Genomic DNA, 20,175 nt, shown 5'->3' on the forward strand with positions numbered 1-20,175 from the left:
ATTGGAACGTACACAAAAGTTTGGGGGGTTTAAAAGAACAAAACCCCCATAAAATATTTATGGGGTGTCAAAATTTTACTATAATTTTTTTGTAAGATGCTCCTGCCATAAAAATACCACATGTCTATTTTCAATAAAAAATCTCTCGGAATTTTCGATATATTGCACAAAATCGATTTCCATTTTGTAAATTGAAAGGGCTGTAACTTTTTTATGTGCATATTTATACAAAGGTAAGTTAGGTTCAATCGAACTATTTTTGGTCCCAGAATATGCCATTAAATTTATGACCTGTATTTTTGTACACCCTGTAATTTATACACTAATCCTATTCAATTATTCCTAAATCTAACATTGGCTTATAATATTGAATTGAAAATAAAAAATCTCAAATAAACTAGGTTTTATTTATTGATAAACATGCTACTAGATATAAACGAAAAATGAAATGTAACAAAATTAGCGAGAAGATAAAAAGAACAAAATTATTTTCAGAAATTTTCTACAATATTGTAATAATTGTATCTTACAAGATTGAAAGTTATAATTTCAAGATTGCAAAAAAAAACAAAAATTAAGATATTTCATACATTTTGGTATTATAACAAGACTATTAAAATAAAATTAGAGGAGATTTATTTAGGAATACTTGTATTTTTATGAAAAACGTAAAAATTATCAGTTACCCATTTAATATAAGTTATTGTAAAGTCAAGTGCATATATGCAAAATATCGTAAAAGAATTTCCAAAAATTGTTTACACAATTTACATAGTTATTTAAATAACCACTTTATTAACAAAAAACATATCCGTAACGTACGCAAAGAGTACATACAGATTAAAAAAAGAAACTCCAAAATAGATAATAGTGAAAGATAGAGGTTTTGGTTATCGAAGTCCATAAACTATTTATATCTCTGTACTAACAAGTACTCGGTGCAACCAGTTTTGCAAGAGCAGATAGTTTATTTTAATAAAATATCTGGTATAAAGAAGACCTTTTGATTGAATCGGTACTAACGGTTCTTAGCTTAATTTCCAACCTCAATCAATTACGTTTATCTCTTGTTTGGTGGTTCTGTAACTTCAGTTTTTTATTCATCTTATAGCATGTTTACCAAAAAAATAAAACCTAGTTCATTTGAGATTTTCTGATTCCTATAGACCACTACTATTTTTAGAAACAATTGAATGGGATAATTTGTTTTTTCATACTTATTACTAAGTAAGTACTAATTATTCATAAATTATTACTAAGTTTAATAAAAAACTATGTATTATTATATTATTCATAAATATACATGTTTTGTGATTAAAATTACTTCAAATATTATTAAAAAAAATTGAAAAAAAATTGTTTAAACAAATTTGATGGTGTATATAACAATTAATTTATTTAAATAATGCATACTCGTACTGTACGCAAAAAGTACATATAAATTAAAAAAAGAAACGTCGAAATCCGTAGGTGAGAACAAGAGATACAGCTAACAGTTCCTTCCCCCTTCTCATCGATCTCCCAAGTTTCAAGGCCGGCCGATTTTAAGGGTCACATTTTGAAGCCTTGTAAACGATTTGTTTGAAAGTATATATTTTTTATATTTGGTACATTAAAACTCTGAAGTATGTTCTTTCAAATGTGACTGATTTGATTTCGTAATTGTTATAAAGAAAGCTGCTGTGACTTAAAAAAAGGGGGGCAGGCAACTTCGTCTCTAATTGTCCTAGGACAATTTTTTCTTTTTTAAATTTGTATAAAAATTCAGTCTTTCTAAATATGAAAAAATAATTTTTCTACGGGTAAGGGTTAAAAAGTTATTCTAATTGTTTATAAGCATAAAATCAACATGTTCTTGCAAAATAATTTTGCAATACTTAGAATTATTTTTTGTCATTTTTTTTAAATTAAATTATTAGCATAAATCTTCTTCTTTCGTAAACTATCCAAAGTATTACTGTAATTTCATCATTTTCTGACTTATAGTGTTGCAAAAAAAAAAATAATTTGGGATAAACAAATTAAATAACTTTTAAACTATTTGACCAATTATTATGAAATTTAGAGTATAATTTAAGCACCAGAAGTTCCAGCATTCGGTATAATAAAAAGGTTCTAACTTAATTTTTACATAAGTTATGAATATTTATAAAAACTCAAAATTTCTGAATTATTTTGCCATTTTCTAAGCAACCAATAAGGATAGACATATTCAGCGGACGCCATATTGAAGTTTTTTTATATGATTTTTGAGTTTCTTATTTCCAAATTTGTTTAAAATGCTTAACCTTTTGGCAATAGACGAAAAAAGCGAAAATTTAGCGTTTTTTGATTTTCATTTGTTTATAACTATGTATATCATCAGAATCGGCTGCAGGAAACATATAGGTTATTATTTTAGATGTCCACACTACTCAAAAAATTTGGTTTCGGCCTGGAGGGGGTTGTGTCACCAACATGATATTTTTTTTCCTTATTTCTCTGAACTAGTATTCCGTATAGTTCAGCTATGTGTATACTGCATCTAGGAGAAAGTCGATATGATACTACTGTTGTATTTGAGGTTCTAACGGCACAACAGATGGCTTGTTCTTCTTTGGAGGCATCTGTGTAAAGACTTTTGTCGTAACGCTGTGCATATAAAGTTCTTTAAATGTCTGTACCAAGACAGTTCTAGGCGTTTCTTCTTTTTGTGTGTCGATTTAAGCTGGCAAGGACAGTAGGTAGCTTTTTGGTCCACGAGGGAATAGTGGACGTTGTGACAATAGTTGTGAGTGTTAGGTCTTTTACAGTGGCGGCTCGTGGTAATTTAAGGAGGGTGTTCAATTAAAGAATGTAATTATACAAACGGTGAATAAGGGCCGCAGGCGAAAAATTTTTGAGGCCTCGCCAAAAGATGTTCTGTAAAATGAAACCTATCTTTGACCCGATTAGTCAGGATGTCACACACTTTTTTTGTTTTGTGCAGAATATGATACCTACTGAATGATGGCGCTTCCTCGGTGGTGAAGGTGAAGGCAGAAGTTACGAATAATGAAATGGCTTTGTCAAAACTGTTTAAAAATCCGTTTATTTTAACGGCATCCAAAGACCGAGATTGAAATTATAGTTTTATTCTTTGAAAATACTAAAAGTGGATGGTGGATGCTAAAAGATGAGAAGGAAGGTCTATTCAGGGAAAGAATAGTAGAAAAAATATGTTGGAACATGAAAGGAAGCCCTAACACAATTTGGAGAAAAATGGCCAATATTATTAGAGAGAGACGGCTATTGAAATACTTGGGAAAACGTCAGGAAAGAAGTTTGAGGATAAAGAGACTTGGTGGTGGTCAAATGAAGTACAAGGAAAAATAAAAGAGAAGAGAAAATTATATAAAAAGTGGCAAGAAACCAGATCGGACATAGATTTTCAAAACTATATGGTCGCCAAAAAGGAAGCGAAAGTAACAGTAGCAAAAGCTAAAGCAGAAGCGTATTCAAACCTATACGATCAACTTGATACCAGGGAAGGCGAAACGAAGATATATAAAATAGCTAAACAGAGAGCAAAGAAAGCAAAAGATTTTAATCAGATTAGATGTATCCGAGATGAAAATAATAAAATACTAGTTCACGAAAGGGATGTCAAAAAGAGATGGAGAAAGTACTTTGACAGCTTATTAAATGAAGAATTTGACAGACAGCCCGTAGAGTCAACGGAGACAGTAGCAGCAATGGTCACCAAAATAACCAACGAGGAAGTGGCTCAAGCGCTTCAAAATATAAAGAAAGGAAAAGCGGTAGGACCAGATGATATTCCTGGGGAAGTATGGAGAGCATTGGGAGAGACAGGAACAAGGTGGCTAGCAGGTCTATTTAATAGAATTATGGTAGTTGGACAAATGCCAGACGAATGGAGAAGCAGTATACTGGTACCTGTTTACAAAAACAAGGGAGATATACAACACTGTACAAACTACAGGGCTATAAAACTACTTAGCCACACCATGAAAATATGGGAAAGAGTAATTGATAGACGGATACGTGAAGAGACCGAAATATCCGAGAATCAATTTGGCTTTATGCAGGGTAGATCAACAACAGATGCAATTTTCATTATAAGGCAGTTGATGGAAAAATACAGGAGTAAAGAAACAAACGCTCATATGGTATTCATTGATCTTGAGAAAGCATATGATAGAGTTCCTCGAGAGATTCTGTGGTGGGCACTCAATAAGAAAGGAGTCCCTGGTGAATATGTAAAGATTGTGAGGGATATGTATGAGGGAGTAACGACTAGTGTTAGGACAGGTGTGGGAGAGACTGATAAATTTCATGTGAAAGTAGGATTGCATCAAGGTTCTGTGCTTAGTCCGTATTTATTCTCATTAGTTTTGGACCAGATAACAGCGAAAATACAGGGTAACATTCCATGGTGCTTAATGTATGCTGATGATGTCGTGTTAGTAGGAAATAGTGAAAGAGACTTAGAACAAAAACTGGAACAGTGGAGACAAGCTCTGGAGGAAAAAGGTTTAAAACTTAGTAGGACAAAAACAGAGTATTTGGAATGTTCATTTAAAGATGGAGCTACTACAAATAAAATGGTATCTTTGGATGGTGAAATGATTGTAAAAAGCAATAGTTTTAAGTACCTAGGATCGGTATTACAGAGTAATGGAGAAATAGATGGAGATGCATGCAGTAGAATTAGGGCTGGATGGATGAAGTGGAAAGAAGCGAGTGGTGTGTTGTGTGACAGAAAAATTCCAATGAAGCTGAAGGGAAAATTCTATAAAACAGCCATAAGACCAGCTATGATGTACGGAACTGAATGTTGGGCAGTGAAAAAGAAAGAGGAACAGCGAATGCATGTGGCGGAAATGAGAATGCTTAGATGGATGAGTGGAGTGACAAAGAAGGATAAAATTAGAAACGAGTATATTAGGGGAAGTCTAGGTGTGGCACCAATTGATGCCAAAATGAGAGAGCATAGGTTAAGATGGTTTGGTCATGTTCAACGTCGAGACGTTAACCACCCAATACGAAGAATAGCTCAAGTGCAGATTCCTGGAAGGAGTAGGAGAGGAAGACCAAAGAAGACCTGGGGGGAGACGATAAGGCAGGACATGTTGGTAAAGGGGATTAACATTGATATGGCCCAAGATAGAATTGTGTGGAGAAATGCAATTAGGGAAGCCGACCCCGCATAGGGATAAGGCAAAGAGAATGATGATGATTCTTTGAAAATACTAAACATGGAAAACAAAATAAAGAATGTAGTTTATCACACCCACATAATCACTAAGTTTTTCTATACTGTTCAACTTTAAAACAATGTTTAAACTTTTTGTTTCTTATTGCACATTCTTGTACCAAGTTTATCTCCAGCCAAGTTAGTCCATTCTTTTTATAAGAAGTCGATTTTCAAAACTATTTGCATTTTCTTTTATAAACTTCACTGAATAAATCTCCACCATCCTAAAAAAACTACCTACCAATATTGTATTTAATAAAATCCCACAACAGAAAATGCCAAACTGTGAATTGAAACGCTTCGCCCCGGTCTCTGTGTGCAGTGCACAAATCGTCAATGTTTTAAGATAGGAGAATCCCTGGTTCACGGATTTAAGAGCTCTCGTTCTTCTATAGGGTTACTGTATAGTGGCTGGGTTCAATTTGAATTCTGCACTTTACGTGCATCTAGCGTAGCGGTGTTGTGCAAACAAATTATGTGATTAATAAATACAGTTATATTTTAATGATACTATGATATTTATGAGATTTAAGAAAAAATATTTTAATGATATTTATGAGATTTTTAAAAATATGTAGTTTAATGAAATTTGATTGGGTGTTCACTGCACAAGTGAACCAATGGAGAAACCGCCCCTGGTCTTTTATATCTTTTATCAAAGTTTATAAAATTTGTAAGACAGAATGTGCTCGAGGGTGACTATTATCTGGAAGAGGCTGGGGAGTATTAATTAGTAATTACTGGATTTTTCGGATTAGCAGATATTCTAGAAAAGTAAACGTTGCCGTCTTATAAAAAGTAGGGGTTCTGAAGATTCGATATAAAGACTTTCAGAAGGGCTTGATTTAAAGGCACCAAGGCTAATGCCTAAAGAAGCATTTTGAATTGTATTCAGGCTTTTAAGCTGAGTGTTGGAAGCTAATATGTAGAGAATGTTTTCGTAATCCAACTTAGAGCGGTTCAAAGTTCTGTAAATTTTTAAGAGGACTTCCTCTTCTGCCCTCCATTGATGACGAGCTAGAGTTCTTAAGTTCTTAAGATATTGATTCTATTTAGGCGGTTTGTTCTTGTGTTCTGTATCTGATATCTCCATGTAAGTCTTTTATTGAATATTACTCCTAATCATTTATGTTTATCGACTACTTGAAGAGGAGATCCATTTAGGTGAAGTAGAGGAGGGTGAGTGTGATATCTTTAGTGAAATGAATGGCTTTAGATTTTCTATTCCAATTCTATTCCTAAAATTTGACTCCAATTTTAGCGGACCAGTTTTGAAAGTGGTTAAGAGTATTTTGCAGTAAAGATAAAGAGCATGTGCTCCTTGTAACTTTACCTTGGCAATATAGAACAAAATCATCTGCGTATATTGAGTATTTTACCGAAGGGAGAACAAGAGAGTCTATATCGTTAATGCTAAGAAGGACAAGTGTGGGGTTCAGAACTAAGTCTTGGGGACTCCATTTTTTGGGATATGTGTTGTAGATACAGGCGCGGATCCAAGGGGGGGTCAATGGGGTCAATTGCCCCCTCCTTGAGACTTCGCCTGGTGTCGACTTTTTTTAAGAAAGAGATAATTACGATTGAGAATAAATAGTGAGTTTTGTGCCCTGTTGACAACTGAATAACGGAATGGAACATAAAACAAAATTCCTTCTCCAAAGTACTTGTTCTCGATCTTACTGTATGGTGTCGAGTCTTGGACTGTGAATAAAATCGATCTACTTACCTAAATCGCCTTGAGGCTCTCGAAATGTGGTTCTATAGAAGAATTTTAAAAGTATCTTGGGTAAAGAAGATTCGAAACTCCACAATACTAGAACGTCTCAGCAAGACTACAGATATTATAGAAGGCATCAATAAGAGAAAAGTGGAGTATTTTGGACATGTAATGAGAAGTTTCAAATATAGGTTGCTACAAAATATTATGCAAGTAAAAATAGAAGGCAAACGCAGTCCAGGACGAAAAAGCACTTCGTGGTTGATTTAGGGTGGCAGTGAATAAAATTAAGATAGCTATGATAGTAACCAACGTTCTGAAAGAACATGGCATATGAAGAAAAATAAAGCAACAGCCCATACCGAAAAAGAATCCTGCGTACGCGAGTGACGAGAAAATTTTTATTTCATTGCCCCCTCCTTGCAAGGTTGCTGGATCCGCCGTTGTGTAGATATTTTCCCGTTTGCTACCACTTTAAATAATCTCTCTTGTAAGAAATTGTATATAAAGGTGATAATATTACCATTTAAACAGAGTTCCTCAAGCTTTTTGAGTTTATGAGTTTCTCAACTATATCTTAATGAATAGTGCGAGCGGTTTCGAGAGAGTTGCTCTTTGTAGATGCTTGAGAAAAATAGACAAGATGCCATCAGGACCTGCAGATGAGTTTTTCATTGATTATATTGCCAAATTTAGCTCTTGTTCGGGGAAGGCAAGGTGTATTGGATTTGTTTAAATAAGCATAGGAGTTGAGTGGTTTGCGGGGTACAAAACGGAGAGTTCAGACTTAGTTTTGCTTTGAAAGTATTTGACTAGCGTTTCGGATATTTTGTTATCATTTGTAATTATGTTATTGCAGGTATTTTGCGATATCTATTTAGACTTCTCATTTGTTTAATTTTGGTTCACACTTGGGCGGGAAGGGTGTCTAAAGTTATGTTGTTTACGAATTTTTTCCAGGACTCTTTTTTGCTTTCCTTCAGAATTAGTTTGGATCTTGCATGGATTTTCTTAAAATAAATAAGATTTTTTGTTGCTAGTTTACAGGAGTCGTTCCACTATGGGACTGCCTTTCTTGAGGAACTGATGGTGATCATTTTAGTCGGTGTAGCATTTTTTAGTTCTGCTGCAGGGATATGCAGAAGTTCTCTAGAAGACTGCGGTGGTGTGAGATATGTTACTTGGATTAATATGTGTAGCTGAGTCTGGGATGTTATATGATTGGGTGGAACATTTGGACAGTTTGAGATAATGTGCCCTGACTTCTTGCATATGAAGCATTCCATTTTGTCTGTGGACAAAAATATTCTGTTTTCTCAATTTCCTTCGAATGCGATAACTAATGAAGTTTGTAGATTGAAATTGTCATCAAAGGTAAAAACATATACTTGCCTTCTAAAGCTCATGATGTGTAAATGTTCATCACCGGGGATAGTTGCTCTTAAAAATGAGACGGGGAGGCGTGGAAGGAGAACGGGGAGGGGGATGAGAAATGTGGAATACATGGAGATATATTGGATATTATTATCCTTTTTGTGGGAGAGAATAACCTGCGGACATTCATCATGGAAGTTCCTACTGTTAATATAGAATGAGATTTTTAGAAGTTTGTCGACGAGTTCTGAATTGGTTAAATAGATACAGATTCTGTTATTAGATATTACGGATGCAAATAAGATTTGTTTGCGACCAATAGTATCACCTACTTCCTTGACGTAATCGAACAATTTCAGATTTTCATCTGAATGCAATGCATGCAATACTATCGCTTGATCCGTCTTTGGAAAACTTGATCTAGGAGTTGATTTAGTTGCAGTTGCATATGAGGAAGTTGATGTAAAATTATGTTGAATATTTTGTGACATCTTGAAAGTTGTGAACTGTAAGGAAAGTCGTTTGGTTATTGCTACCCTTGTAGTCAAAGGTAAATGAAAAATGTAATTATTTGTTGATTTTCATTAGGTTTCATGTATTTGCTCTTCCAAAAATGCACATTAAGTAGGCCTAAGCCATTGGAAGCAGGATAAATTTTTGAAGAAATTATCAATTTGCTAATTAAGTAATTGAAAGAACATGTAATTAGTCTTATTTATACATACGGTTAAGCTTGGTCTTACTAGTATTTCAAAGTATTTGTTTTATTTCACAAAAAGCACTATAAATCGGAGCAAACCACTAAAACAATGGGTCCTTGTTCAAGTACAAACTCTGAATCGAAAATTATTTTAAAATATAATATTTATCAACATAATTAAAAAGTGATAAACTTTTTTGTTGATAGTGATACTTTCTCGTTGGTAGTGATTCACTTTGTATTTATATAATGTTTCCTATAACCTAAAGACGTATACATATGTAAAGAAGGCATAAACAAACAATCATATTCGATTTCCTTAAAATAATATTAATAGAAAGAAAGATGGATATACGAGATCCTTTTTGAACTTACAACCATAAAGTATAGTAACAAATTCCATTCTACTTTTCATTTATATCTTTCGCATATTTATCTTTTGGTTTACCTGCGGTATATCAAAGAGACACGAAATCTTTCATACGAGTTTGAAAAATTTGCAACGCTGAGCGCCCTTTTCATACTCGGATCTTTTCCTTAAATTTACATGCATTTGAAGCTGAACTTTGAACTTTCAGAATAAATCAGGAGTAGACGTGTTATGTCGTTTTAAGTATGCATGTCATTGATATGTGACGTGAAAAAAGATGTGCACTTATACGCATTGAGACGAAACATGTTGTATACAGAACAGGGGACATAAAAGTTGATGAAATGGTGAAGGGAAAGTTGAGAGTTTTTCTACAGTTGAAGTTGAATAGGACTTGCATTATAAATAAGCCTGTAACATGTTATCAATATACACAGTAACGTATTGATGGGCACTCATTTAAAATAAAAGGTCATACCTGATACAGCACACATTCTTTTTATTTTTACACACGATATCTAATAGTTATTTATGTACCAAGGAAATTATGTTGGATGTTTACGTCTGAGAGTGATTATCTTACAAACACGAGGGCCTCTGACCCAAGTGTTTGTAAGTCGCTCGAGGGTATAATTATCTATTAATGCCCAGGGTGCATACAAAATTTTATGTCATACTAGATTGTAATCGTTTTTTATAAGTATTTATTAACAATCAGAATTAAAAATTCTAGTTAATTTGATGACAAGCACAACCTATATAAACTACAACATTGTACACAAATATGGCGTTATGAGGTACATTACCCAGCGGTTTCACCTCTCAGTTTCAGCGAAGATCTATGGACCATAATCTTCGCAATCTTCTGTTGTTTATTGGCTGGAGTAGTGGTAATATTAGATGGTTGGGGTGGCCTTCCAATTTTTCATAGTAACTGTTTTCTCTTTCTTGAATAACTGTGCTGACTAACGGGATGCTTAGGTCTGTATGAAGTGTTTGACTAGAAAAGGACAATGGGGTGGTACGATGGTGCGTAGAATTTTTTATTTTTTTTTTGGATTATTTTTGTATTTGATTTGCTGCCACAACTCCATAGCTCGATTCCGCACGTCCATCAAGGTCTAATAGGGAACTTGCATAAATTTTTAAATCCGAAAAAAATGTTATAAATCACAACACAACATAATTTAAAACATGTATCAAAGATGAAAAAGTTTTGTTTGTCTTTCGTTTGGCCCCTAAAGACGATTAAAAATTCAAATTAAAACATGTGGTCCAAAACGCTTCGTGACGTCACTTGGTTTTACATTTACATTTTTCCAATAAAGTAAACAGAATTTTAAATTAGACGTTATAAACGTCAGTAGAAAATACATTTATGTGACGTTACAAGTGTTTTTGATCGTTTGAACTATTCATAGAAAAATTCGTACTTTTACAAAATGGTTTTATTTTCAATAGTAAACCTTCGTTCCTTTCCTTCAAAAACAGTATAAAACTACAATTTTAACAAACTGGTATATATTATTACAATGACATACGATAAATGTCATTAGAATATAAATATTTTTGACTTATTCCACGACGATGAGCTTGCCAAATACCCAAGTAGGTGGAGGCCAATAAAATAAAGAAGGAGAAGAAGAATATACCTAAATATAAGGTTGTGTCTAGGTATACGTTACCGTGTGCGCAAATAAAAAAGTTAGAGTGTCAGTGATTTCTTATTTTTTATTTGTTTAGTGTTTGTTTTTAAATTAACTACGGAGTGTGGACAATTATTTAGTTCTTTTAATGAGTTTAAGAACATTTTAAAACAGTACGAAAAAGATAAGAGACTATAAATTAATATATATTTTTTTTAGTTATAAATGAAGTAGTATGTATTACCGTAAAATATTAAAATAAAAAGAAGACCTAAAGCTTTCACAATAATAATTAACTTGTTCTGAAGAAAAATGGTGTTGCTTAGTAAAAAATTTTTCTAGTAATTTATCTAATCTGACTAATTTTTGTATTTTGACAATGACATCCGATTTGGACGTCGAAACGTTAATAAAAACATTTTTTTAGTTAAATTGTGGCTTATTTCCCATTTAGAATAGTTGATTATAATAATTAACTTACGTATAAAAATTATTTTAGCAATATTTTGTACGTGTCATATCAACTAAATACATATATTTATTTTGCTAACCTAAATATATACTTTTATATATATACATTGATTTATTACAATTAAGTTTGAAACATATCCTACACCCGAGAGGGTAGAAGGTCTAAAGATTATATCTAAGTTTGAAACATCTAAATAGTTCTGCTTCCCTTCCCTTAACAAGTATTTTTCTATCAAACAAACACTAAACATATCAAAATAGCATGTACCAAAATATACAGTCACTGCGCACGTTAAATAATGAAGTCACTGGCTTGATCAAGTTTAATTCGCGTGTAACTAACTTTTTTATTTGCGTACACGTTAGAGTGTACCTAGACACAGCGAAATATAACCATAATAATAACTAATGTAAAACTATGTGACGTCACGGGTCGTATGAACTATTTTATACCGCAGAAGACTTTAAATATGTATTTCTAAGTTATTACGAGTTTTTGAAGCGTGAAATTTTGGAAATCTCATTTTTAAACAAAACTGAACATTATTATGTAACAAAAAAAATGTGCAAGTTCCCTATTACTATTTTATAAATGAGCAGTTTGTTCTCAATCGATAGTCCAGATTTTCGACCTATAAGCCAATTATTTTCTTTCACTTTCAACTCAGTTTGTTTCTTTTTCTTTAAAATGTGTTGGTTCCAGTTTAATTTAGAATCAAGATGAAGCCCCAGGTATTTGACGATATTGTGTTGGGGTATGTTGATTTGATTAATGCTAATATTTGGGTATTGGTCTTTCCTCAGTGTGAAAGTTATATGTGTTGACTTAGTTTCGTTAACTTTATCTTCAATTTCTTTAACCACTGCTCGATTTGGTCTAGGTGTTTTTGAAGTTTTAATACTGCAGCTGTTGGATCTTCTTCAGTTGCAAATATTGCTGTGTCATCAGCGAAAGTTCCAATGGTGGTTTGTGGAGAAGTTGGAAAATTGGATGTGTACAGTATAAAGTAGTGGACCCAGTATGTATACTACCTTGTGGGACTTTTGACTGAATTTGGTTACGGTTTGATAGTTCATCGTCCACTTTAGTTTCAAATTGTCTTTGATTTAGATATAATTTTAATAAGTCAAAGTATTTATTGGGTAGAGATTTTTTGATTTTATAAAGTAATCCTGGTCGCCATAACTTATCAAATGCCTGGCTGATGTCCAGAGAGGCTGCTGTGCAATATTGTTTTTTGTCCAAGGCCTCTATTGAATACATGTGATATGCGATGGCATTGTTGCACTGTAGAATAAGCTTGTCGGAATCCAAATTGGTGTTCTTTAATCCAGTTTTGGAATTCTAGCTCGCTTATAATTCTTTTAAGTAACAGCTCTTCAAGAAGTTTTGATATTATTGGCAGTAGACTTATTGGGTGGTATGATGAAAGATCCGTTAAAGCTTTACCATTTTTCAGTATAACAATTACTTGTGCAATTTTTAGTCATCTAGTGCAATAATTGTATCTTAAAATTGCATTACTTGTACAATTTCAGTAATCTATGCCAATAATTATGTCTTAAGATTGCATTAAATATGTACAATAACTTCATTATACCTTTTTTAGGACGTTGTTTTAGCATTGTTGCTGTTATGAAATCAGTGCCGGGTGCCTTTTTTCATTAAAATTATTATGTAATTTCATCATTGATCTTCTTCAGTGTAATTATATGTCGCTTTCATTGATGAATTGGTAAGGCTATTTCCTGCTCTACGCTCTACTTCTTGTACTTGGTCGTTGTCGTGTGGCTTGAATACTTCAGTTAGATGTTCAGCAAGTAGATCAGCTTTTTCTTTGTTACTTTTTGGCCATTGTGCTGGTGGTGTTGAGTTTTTCCGAATTTGAGGTGAAGTATGTACTGGTTTTTTTGTTTTGATTGGTTTCCAGATAGAGCTATCTTGACGGGAAAGGTTTGATACATATTTTTCAAATGAGTTATTTCTCATCTGTTCTAATGCTGTTTTTAATTTCCTAGTTTTGTTATTATAAATTGTCCTGTCGTCTGGTCTGTGAGTTCTTTGCCAGATTGATCTGGCTTTTCGTTTTTTTGCTACTAGTAGATAAAATTCAGAAAATTTATCATAGTAGAGTAGGCACTATCATCGTTACGATAATGATGTCAAACTTAAATAAATATCTGCTACTCTCAAACCTAAAAGTGAGAATGGATAAAACTTTTGAAATTCCAGACAAAATTGCAAAAAAAGCAGAAAAGGCAACACAAAACTTGCTACTGACGAAATCGAAACAAGCATACGATAGAGAAAACGACGAAAATGAATTAGTAAAAGATACATCGAATAATAAATTACGATCTTTTTTTAACAATAAAACATCGTCTGATTTGTAGTAAAAATTTCAAGTACCTAGAAATAAACTAATTAGTGATCTAAAATAAAAATGTATACCATTTTTATTCAGTTGCAATGCGAAGGCAAAACAATCTTATCGACTTTGGAACCTTTCGACTCTTATTGGAGTCATCATCGGAGAAGGCGTAGGCCTGCAGCTATCTGCTCGAAGTGACCAAACCATGAAAGTTTATCCCCAAATTGCAACTGACGTGTATGGATTAAGAGACTAGCGTCATCTGGCAATTGAAAGGTAAAATTTTCAATCCTAATAGCAACATTAATGATATTGAAAAATATTACAAATATTACTAAAAGATTTTTAAATTGAAAACTTATTGGTCTATTTACCTGGTGACACCTCCAAGGCTTCTATAATATGTAAGCCAGATGGATGCTGCAGTGAAGACAAAAGGGAAGGAATTCTACACTATGCAATTCACAACCCCCGTCTGCAGCTTGGTAAAGGTCCAACGGAAAATGGACCTAGTTACTCTATAGGAGTAATACTAATATAAAATAAAAATAAAAAAAAATGTATAAACATTCTCAATTTCTTTGCGACACGAAAATGCAGCAGCTGCATAATAATATGGTAAAATCTGAGAGTGCAGGAAGAGTCTTCCACGTACCACAATTTGGGCCTTTCCGAATTGCAAAGAAAGAAATGTCACGGATGAACTAGGGCCATCTACCGATAAACAAAGTAAGTTAGCACAGAAAAAGACCATAAATATCGTCTTCATACCACCAGATTGACAACAGGTGGAATACTTTCTTTGGTTATACCTCCTGAGATTTTCAAAATTTATAAATCATACAGGATGCCGAGGAAATTAAGATGAGAGCATTTTAAATAATTCACAACTCATCTGCTCAGCGTGGTAAAAGCTCCCACAAGAAAGATTCCTTAATACTCAAACAAAACAGTAAATGAATTAAAAATGTATAAATATTCTCAATTTCTTTGCAACACGAAAATGCAGCAGCTGCATAATAATATGGTCAAATCTGAAAGTGCATTAAGGGTCTATACCGGTTTCGGGGGTTGTTTAGCCCTCATCAGTAGTACCATATCCTTCTCTCTCAGATTCTTCCACGTACCACACTTTGGACTTTTCCGAATTGCAAAGAAAGAAATGTCACGGATGAATTAGGGCCGTCTACCGAAAAACAAAGTATATCTGAGGTACATCCCTTATCTGAGGTATTGCAAAGGAATTGAGAATGTTTATACATTTTTAATTCATTTACTCCTTTGTTTAAGTATTAAGGAATCTTTCTTGTTGGAGCTTTTACCACGCTGAGCAGATGAGTTGTGAATTATTTAAAATTCTCTCATCTTAATTTCCTCGGCATCCTGTATGTTTTATAGATTTTGAAAATCTCAGGAGGTGTAACCAAAGAAAGTATTTAACCTATATTTAATATACTTAATCAAAATTTAACCCTCACGCACAAGTTGTAGTCTATGTGACTAACAACTTCAGTGAGAAACTGGGTTTATTTATTAAGTTGTTAGTTGCTACAAATAAACTCTATTATTATTATTATTATTATTATTGTCAATCTGGTGGTATGGAGACGATATTTACTGTCGTTTTCTGTGCTACTTCAATTGATAACTTACTTTGTTTTACGGTCTATAGCCCTAGTTCATCCGTGACATTTCTTTCTTTGCAATTCGGAAAGGCCCAAATTGTGGTACGTGGAAGAATCTGAGAGAGGAGGATTTGGGACTACTGATGAGGGGAAAACAACCCCCGAAACCGGTATAGACTCTTCCTGCACTCTCAGATTTGACCATAGTATTATGCAGCTGCTGTATTTTCGTATTGCAAAGAAATTGAGAATGTTTATACATTTTTAATTCATTTACTCTTTTGTTTGAGTATTAAGGAATCGTTCTTGTTGGAGCTTTTACCACGCTGAGCAGATGAGATGATTTATTGTCGTTTTCTGTGCTACTTCGATTGATCAAGTATATTCAATTGGGAAATAAGCCACAATTTTACCTAAAAATGATTTTATTAACGTTTCGACGCCCAAGTCGGGTGTCGTTGTTATTGACATTATGTACTAATAATACCTATTTTCAACTAAATAATGAATTCTATAAACAAAATTTTGGTCTCGCAATGGGCTCTTCTTTATCTCCATTATTGGCTAATATATTTATGGAGGATTTCGAAACTAATATCATTTCTAAACAAAATTTAAAACCCACAGTATGGTGGAGATATGTAGATGATGTGTTTTCCATATGGCCTCATAGATCGGAATTGTTGGATACGTTCCTGAATACATAGGCGTAACCAGGATGATCCTAAGGGGGGGGTTACAACTACCTGAAAGGGGGGGTTACAACTAGTGGAAGGTCTCTGAGGGCTATGGTGTTAAGCGTATAGAGCTCAAAGTACATCCCAATGGGGGGGGTTACAACCCCCAAAACCGCCCCCTGGTTACGCCTATGCCTGAATATTATAAACGATCAAGAAGAGACAATAAAGTTTACAATGGAAAAGGAATACAATAACACCCTACCTTTCCTCGATGTTTTGGTCTCAAAGAAGGATACTGGATATGAGACTCAAGTGTATAGAAAACCAACACACACCAACAGATATCTCAATTACAAATTAAATCATAACATCAACGTTAAAAAGGGAATCATTAAATCCTTATATGATAGAGCCAAAATTACTTGTTCTAACGAAAATTCATTTTTAGAAGAAAAACAATTGTTAACATCTGTTTTATTAAAAAATGATTATCCCATATCGTTTATAAATAAGGAATTGTCAAGATTGGATCGAATGGAACAGAACAACTTAGAACGGGATCCTACAACATTCACAAGAAATAATACGAGGAAAATATCAATACCATATGTAAAAGGACTATCCGAGAAACTTAAAACAATAGGAAATAAATTCAACATATCAACAACATTCAAAACAACAAACACATTGAGATCTATTCTATCTAAAACTAAACCTAACAGTGAACAAGAAAGAACAAAGAATTGTATTTATAAAATACCTTGTGAATGCGAACAATTTTATATAGGTGAAACGTCAAGACCATTAGACGTTAGAGTAAATGAACATCAGTCTTATATAAAAAATAGAGAATTTGATAGATCTCAAATATGTCAACACGCATGGGATAATGAACATAGAGTTCAGTGGAGAGATTCAAGTATAGTCCTAAAAGAAGCAGATAGTAAAAAGAGAAAAATCAAAGAAGCGGCTCTAATTATGCTAAATGAAACCAATTGTGTCGCAAATTCCTCGGTAGAATGCAGTAGGATGTGGTTACCCATATTAAAGGAGGAAGTCAATAGAAAGAAAATACCACAATTAGTAAATCGGTAACATATCGAGTTAGTACATATTTAGTATTTTAGTATTATTTAAAATATCAAGTCAGAATTTGGTATTAGTTTTGAGAGTAAACTAAATGTAAACCCAAATACTTACGATGTCGGGATAGCATCACGAGGTTTTTCCTGGTTTTCCCTCGTGATTTACTATGGAATCTCTAACACGAGAATTTCAGTGCCACCGTTGCATTTGGTTGTCTTTTTAAAGACAGATCACATGCTATGATTTTTTGTGGCGGATATTCTTGAGTTGGGATTGATTTCATGTAATCGAATGAACTATCTTTTAGTAAAGTCGTCCCAGGAACGCAACTCCTCAATATTGGCAATATCATTTTAAAGTCGTCTACTTTAAAATGTATAATACATGTCTGATTTGCCGATATAAATGAGTCAGATTAAATAAATTATTAGAAGAATTTTTTACTAAGCAACAACATTTTTGTTTATTTAGTATTCATTTGTATTTTGACAACGACACCCGACTTGGGCGTCGAAACGTTAATAAAATCATTTTTAGGTAAAATTGTGGCTTATTTCCCAATTGAATATACTTGATTATAAAAATGCCACAAGAAAATAGCTTCAGAACAACACTTCGATTGATAACTTACTTTGTTAAAAATAAAAATGTATACCATTTTTATTCAGTTGCAATTCGAAGGCAACAATCTTATTTTTCACTTAGAACTGGGAGCGCAGTCCAGCAATCTGAATCGACGATAATAAAAATGGTATACGTTTTTATTTTATTTTATTTTATGTTATATTAGTATTACTCCTATAGAGTAACTAGGTCCATTTTCCGTTAGAACTTTACCAAGCTGCAGACGGGGGTTCTGAATTACAACTTTTTAGAATTCCCTCCCTTTGTCTTCACTGCAGCATCCATTTGGCTTGCAAATTTTAGAAGCCATTGAGGTGTTACCAGGGAAATGGACCAATAAGTTTTTAATTTAAAAATCTTTAATAATATTTTTCAATATTATTGATGTTGCTATTAGGATTGAAAACTTTACCTTTTAATTAGTGATCAATTATTATTAGGTTGTTTTTTATTTATATTAATAAATGGTTTGACCCGCTACTTTTTGTTTCAGGATCCACTACGACGAAGACTACATCTCTCTAAAAATCGACCCCGACAAGCCGAGTCCCATCGATGACCTTTTGGCCGAAGAAGCCTTGTACAGAGCCAGAAGAAAACGCCGAAAACGAAGAAAAAAAGAGCTGAAAAAGAGAATGGCGATGGCACAAAACACGTGTTTTGTCGAAGGAGGAGACTTAAACGAAACGTTCAAACATCTTACAGTAGAGGATTCATCGAAGAGAGCTAAATGGACAATCGTAGGCACGGCCTTTCTGTTGCTCTTTATGTGTCTCCTATTGGTTGGTATCACGTTGAGGATGGCTCCTATCATTGATGAAATGGGTAAGAAAAGTTATTTTTTTAACATACCCATTTTTTATTTATCTGCCAATTTAAGCTAAATGCTGTACTTTAATAAAAATCACATTTTACATTTCTTTTGACGTTCTGATCTCCAACCCGGAAACAATTTTCAAACAATATTATTATAAACACTGATTTTTTTAACTTGCAGTTTTTTATTATTTAGCGCTTGACAGCTGACAGCTGACGTATTTGACCTGATAGACCGAAACATTTCTTTTCTTAATATTACTCTGCATTTATCTCTCCCCCGACAAACATATTTCATTATTAAATACACCTCTGTACAATACTTCTTTGTAAATGTATCTTCACAGCAACAAATCTTGATTTTTCATTAAAGTCTTAAGTTTTTACCTCATAAATCTCTTAAATGTATTTTCTCAAGACTCTGTCATCTAAGAAATGATGATTCACATCATATCTATTGACTCCTACCTGTCCCGCCCCTTTATACAAAACAAACAATTTGAGTCGACCCTCTCACTATCCTAAATACTAATTTATGCGTAAGTAATTTATGTCGAGTTTATTTTGTCGTTATAAAAAATAATTTAAACCACACACCAGTATTTTTTGCTATTTTATTTTTACAAAAATATTTTAACAGTCGATTATAACGTATAAACGTTTTATTACATTTAAATTTACAAACTATAAGCCAAGCCGCACACCAAAGAAACATGAAACGAAAAACATGAAACATGAAACGAAAAACATGTTTCATGAAAAGAAAACACTGCTAAACAAATCTCAAAGTCCGCCTACCAATGAAACGAGTGTGATTCATGCTAATGACACATTTTTATTTTCGGAGAGGTTCATAAATGGCCGGACGTATATTTGTTTAGCAGTGGTTTATTTCCATGAAACGTAATTTACGTTTCATGTTTCTTTGATGTGCGGCTGGGCTTAGACTATAAAAATGATGGCTGAACCGGTAAACGGTTCTTGGCGGTAACATTTTTCCAAATTCGGAGACGGACTATTATCTCGATGCTCTATTACACGCTCTCTCGCTCTCAGTTTGGCTACAGTCAGACATAGTCCAGAGAAATAAGATTTTTCTCGTTACACATCCCCCTCCAAGCCGAAAATCAAATTTTTTGGGTAGTATGGACATCTATATTAATAACCTATGTTTTCTGCAGCCGATTTTAATGATATACATAGTTATAAAGAAATGAAGATCAAAAAACGGTAAATTTTCGCAAATAACTCGAAAAGTTTTGACTTTTTTTTGAAAAATCTCTATAAAACGAAAGTTGCTTTGAATTAGTCAATTTATCCATTTCCTGACTTATTTTAAACACGCGTTTTTTTACCTCAGTAAGAAAGCGAAAATTTACCGTTTTTGATCTTCATTTGTTTATAACTATGTATATCACCAAAATCGGATGCAGAAAACATATAGGTCATAGGTTATTA

General features: G+C 33.3%; 1 protein-coding gene across 1 annotated transcript in view; it reads left to right on the plus strand.

The window, feature by feature from the left end:
• LOC126885529 (uncharacterized) overlaps positions 1-20,175 on the plus strand; it is a 75,831-nt gene that overhangs the window by 29,067 nt on the left and 26,589 nt on the right. Inside the window, exon 3 of the mRNA XM_050652110.1 lies at positions 18,395-18,726. Coding sequence (XP_050508067.1) covers positions 18,395-18,726 — 332 coding nt within the window. The remainder of the gene's footprint in view (positions 1-18,394; positions 18,727-20,175) is intronic.

This window comes from Diabrotica virgifera, chromosome 5 (assembly GCF_917563875.1).
Source record: "Diabrotica virgifera virgifera chromosome 5, PGI_DIABVI_V3a".
Classification (NCBI taxonomy): domain Eukaryota; kingdom Metazoa; phylum Arthropoda; class Insecta; order Coleoptera; family Chrysomelidae; genus Diabrotica; species Diabrotica virgifera.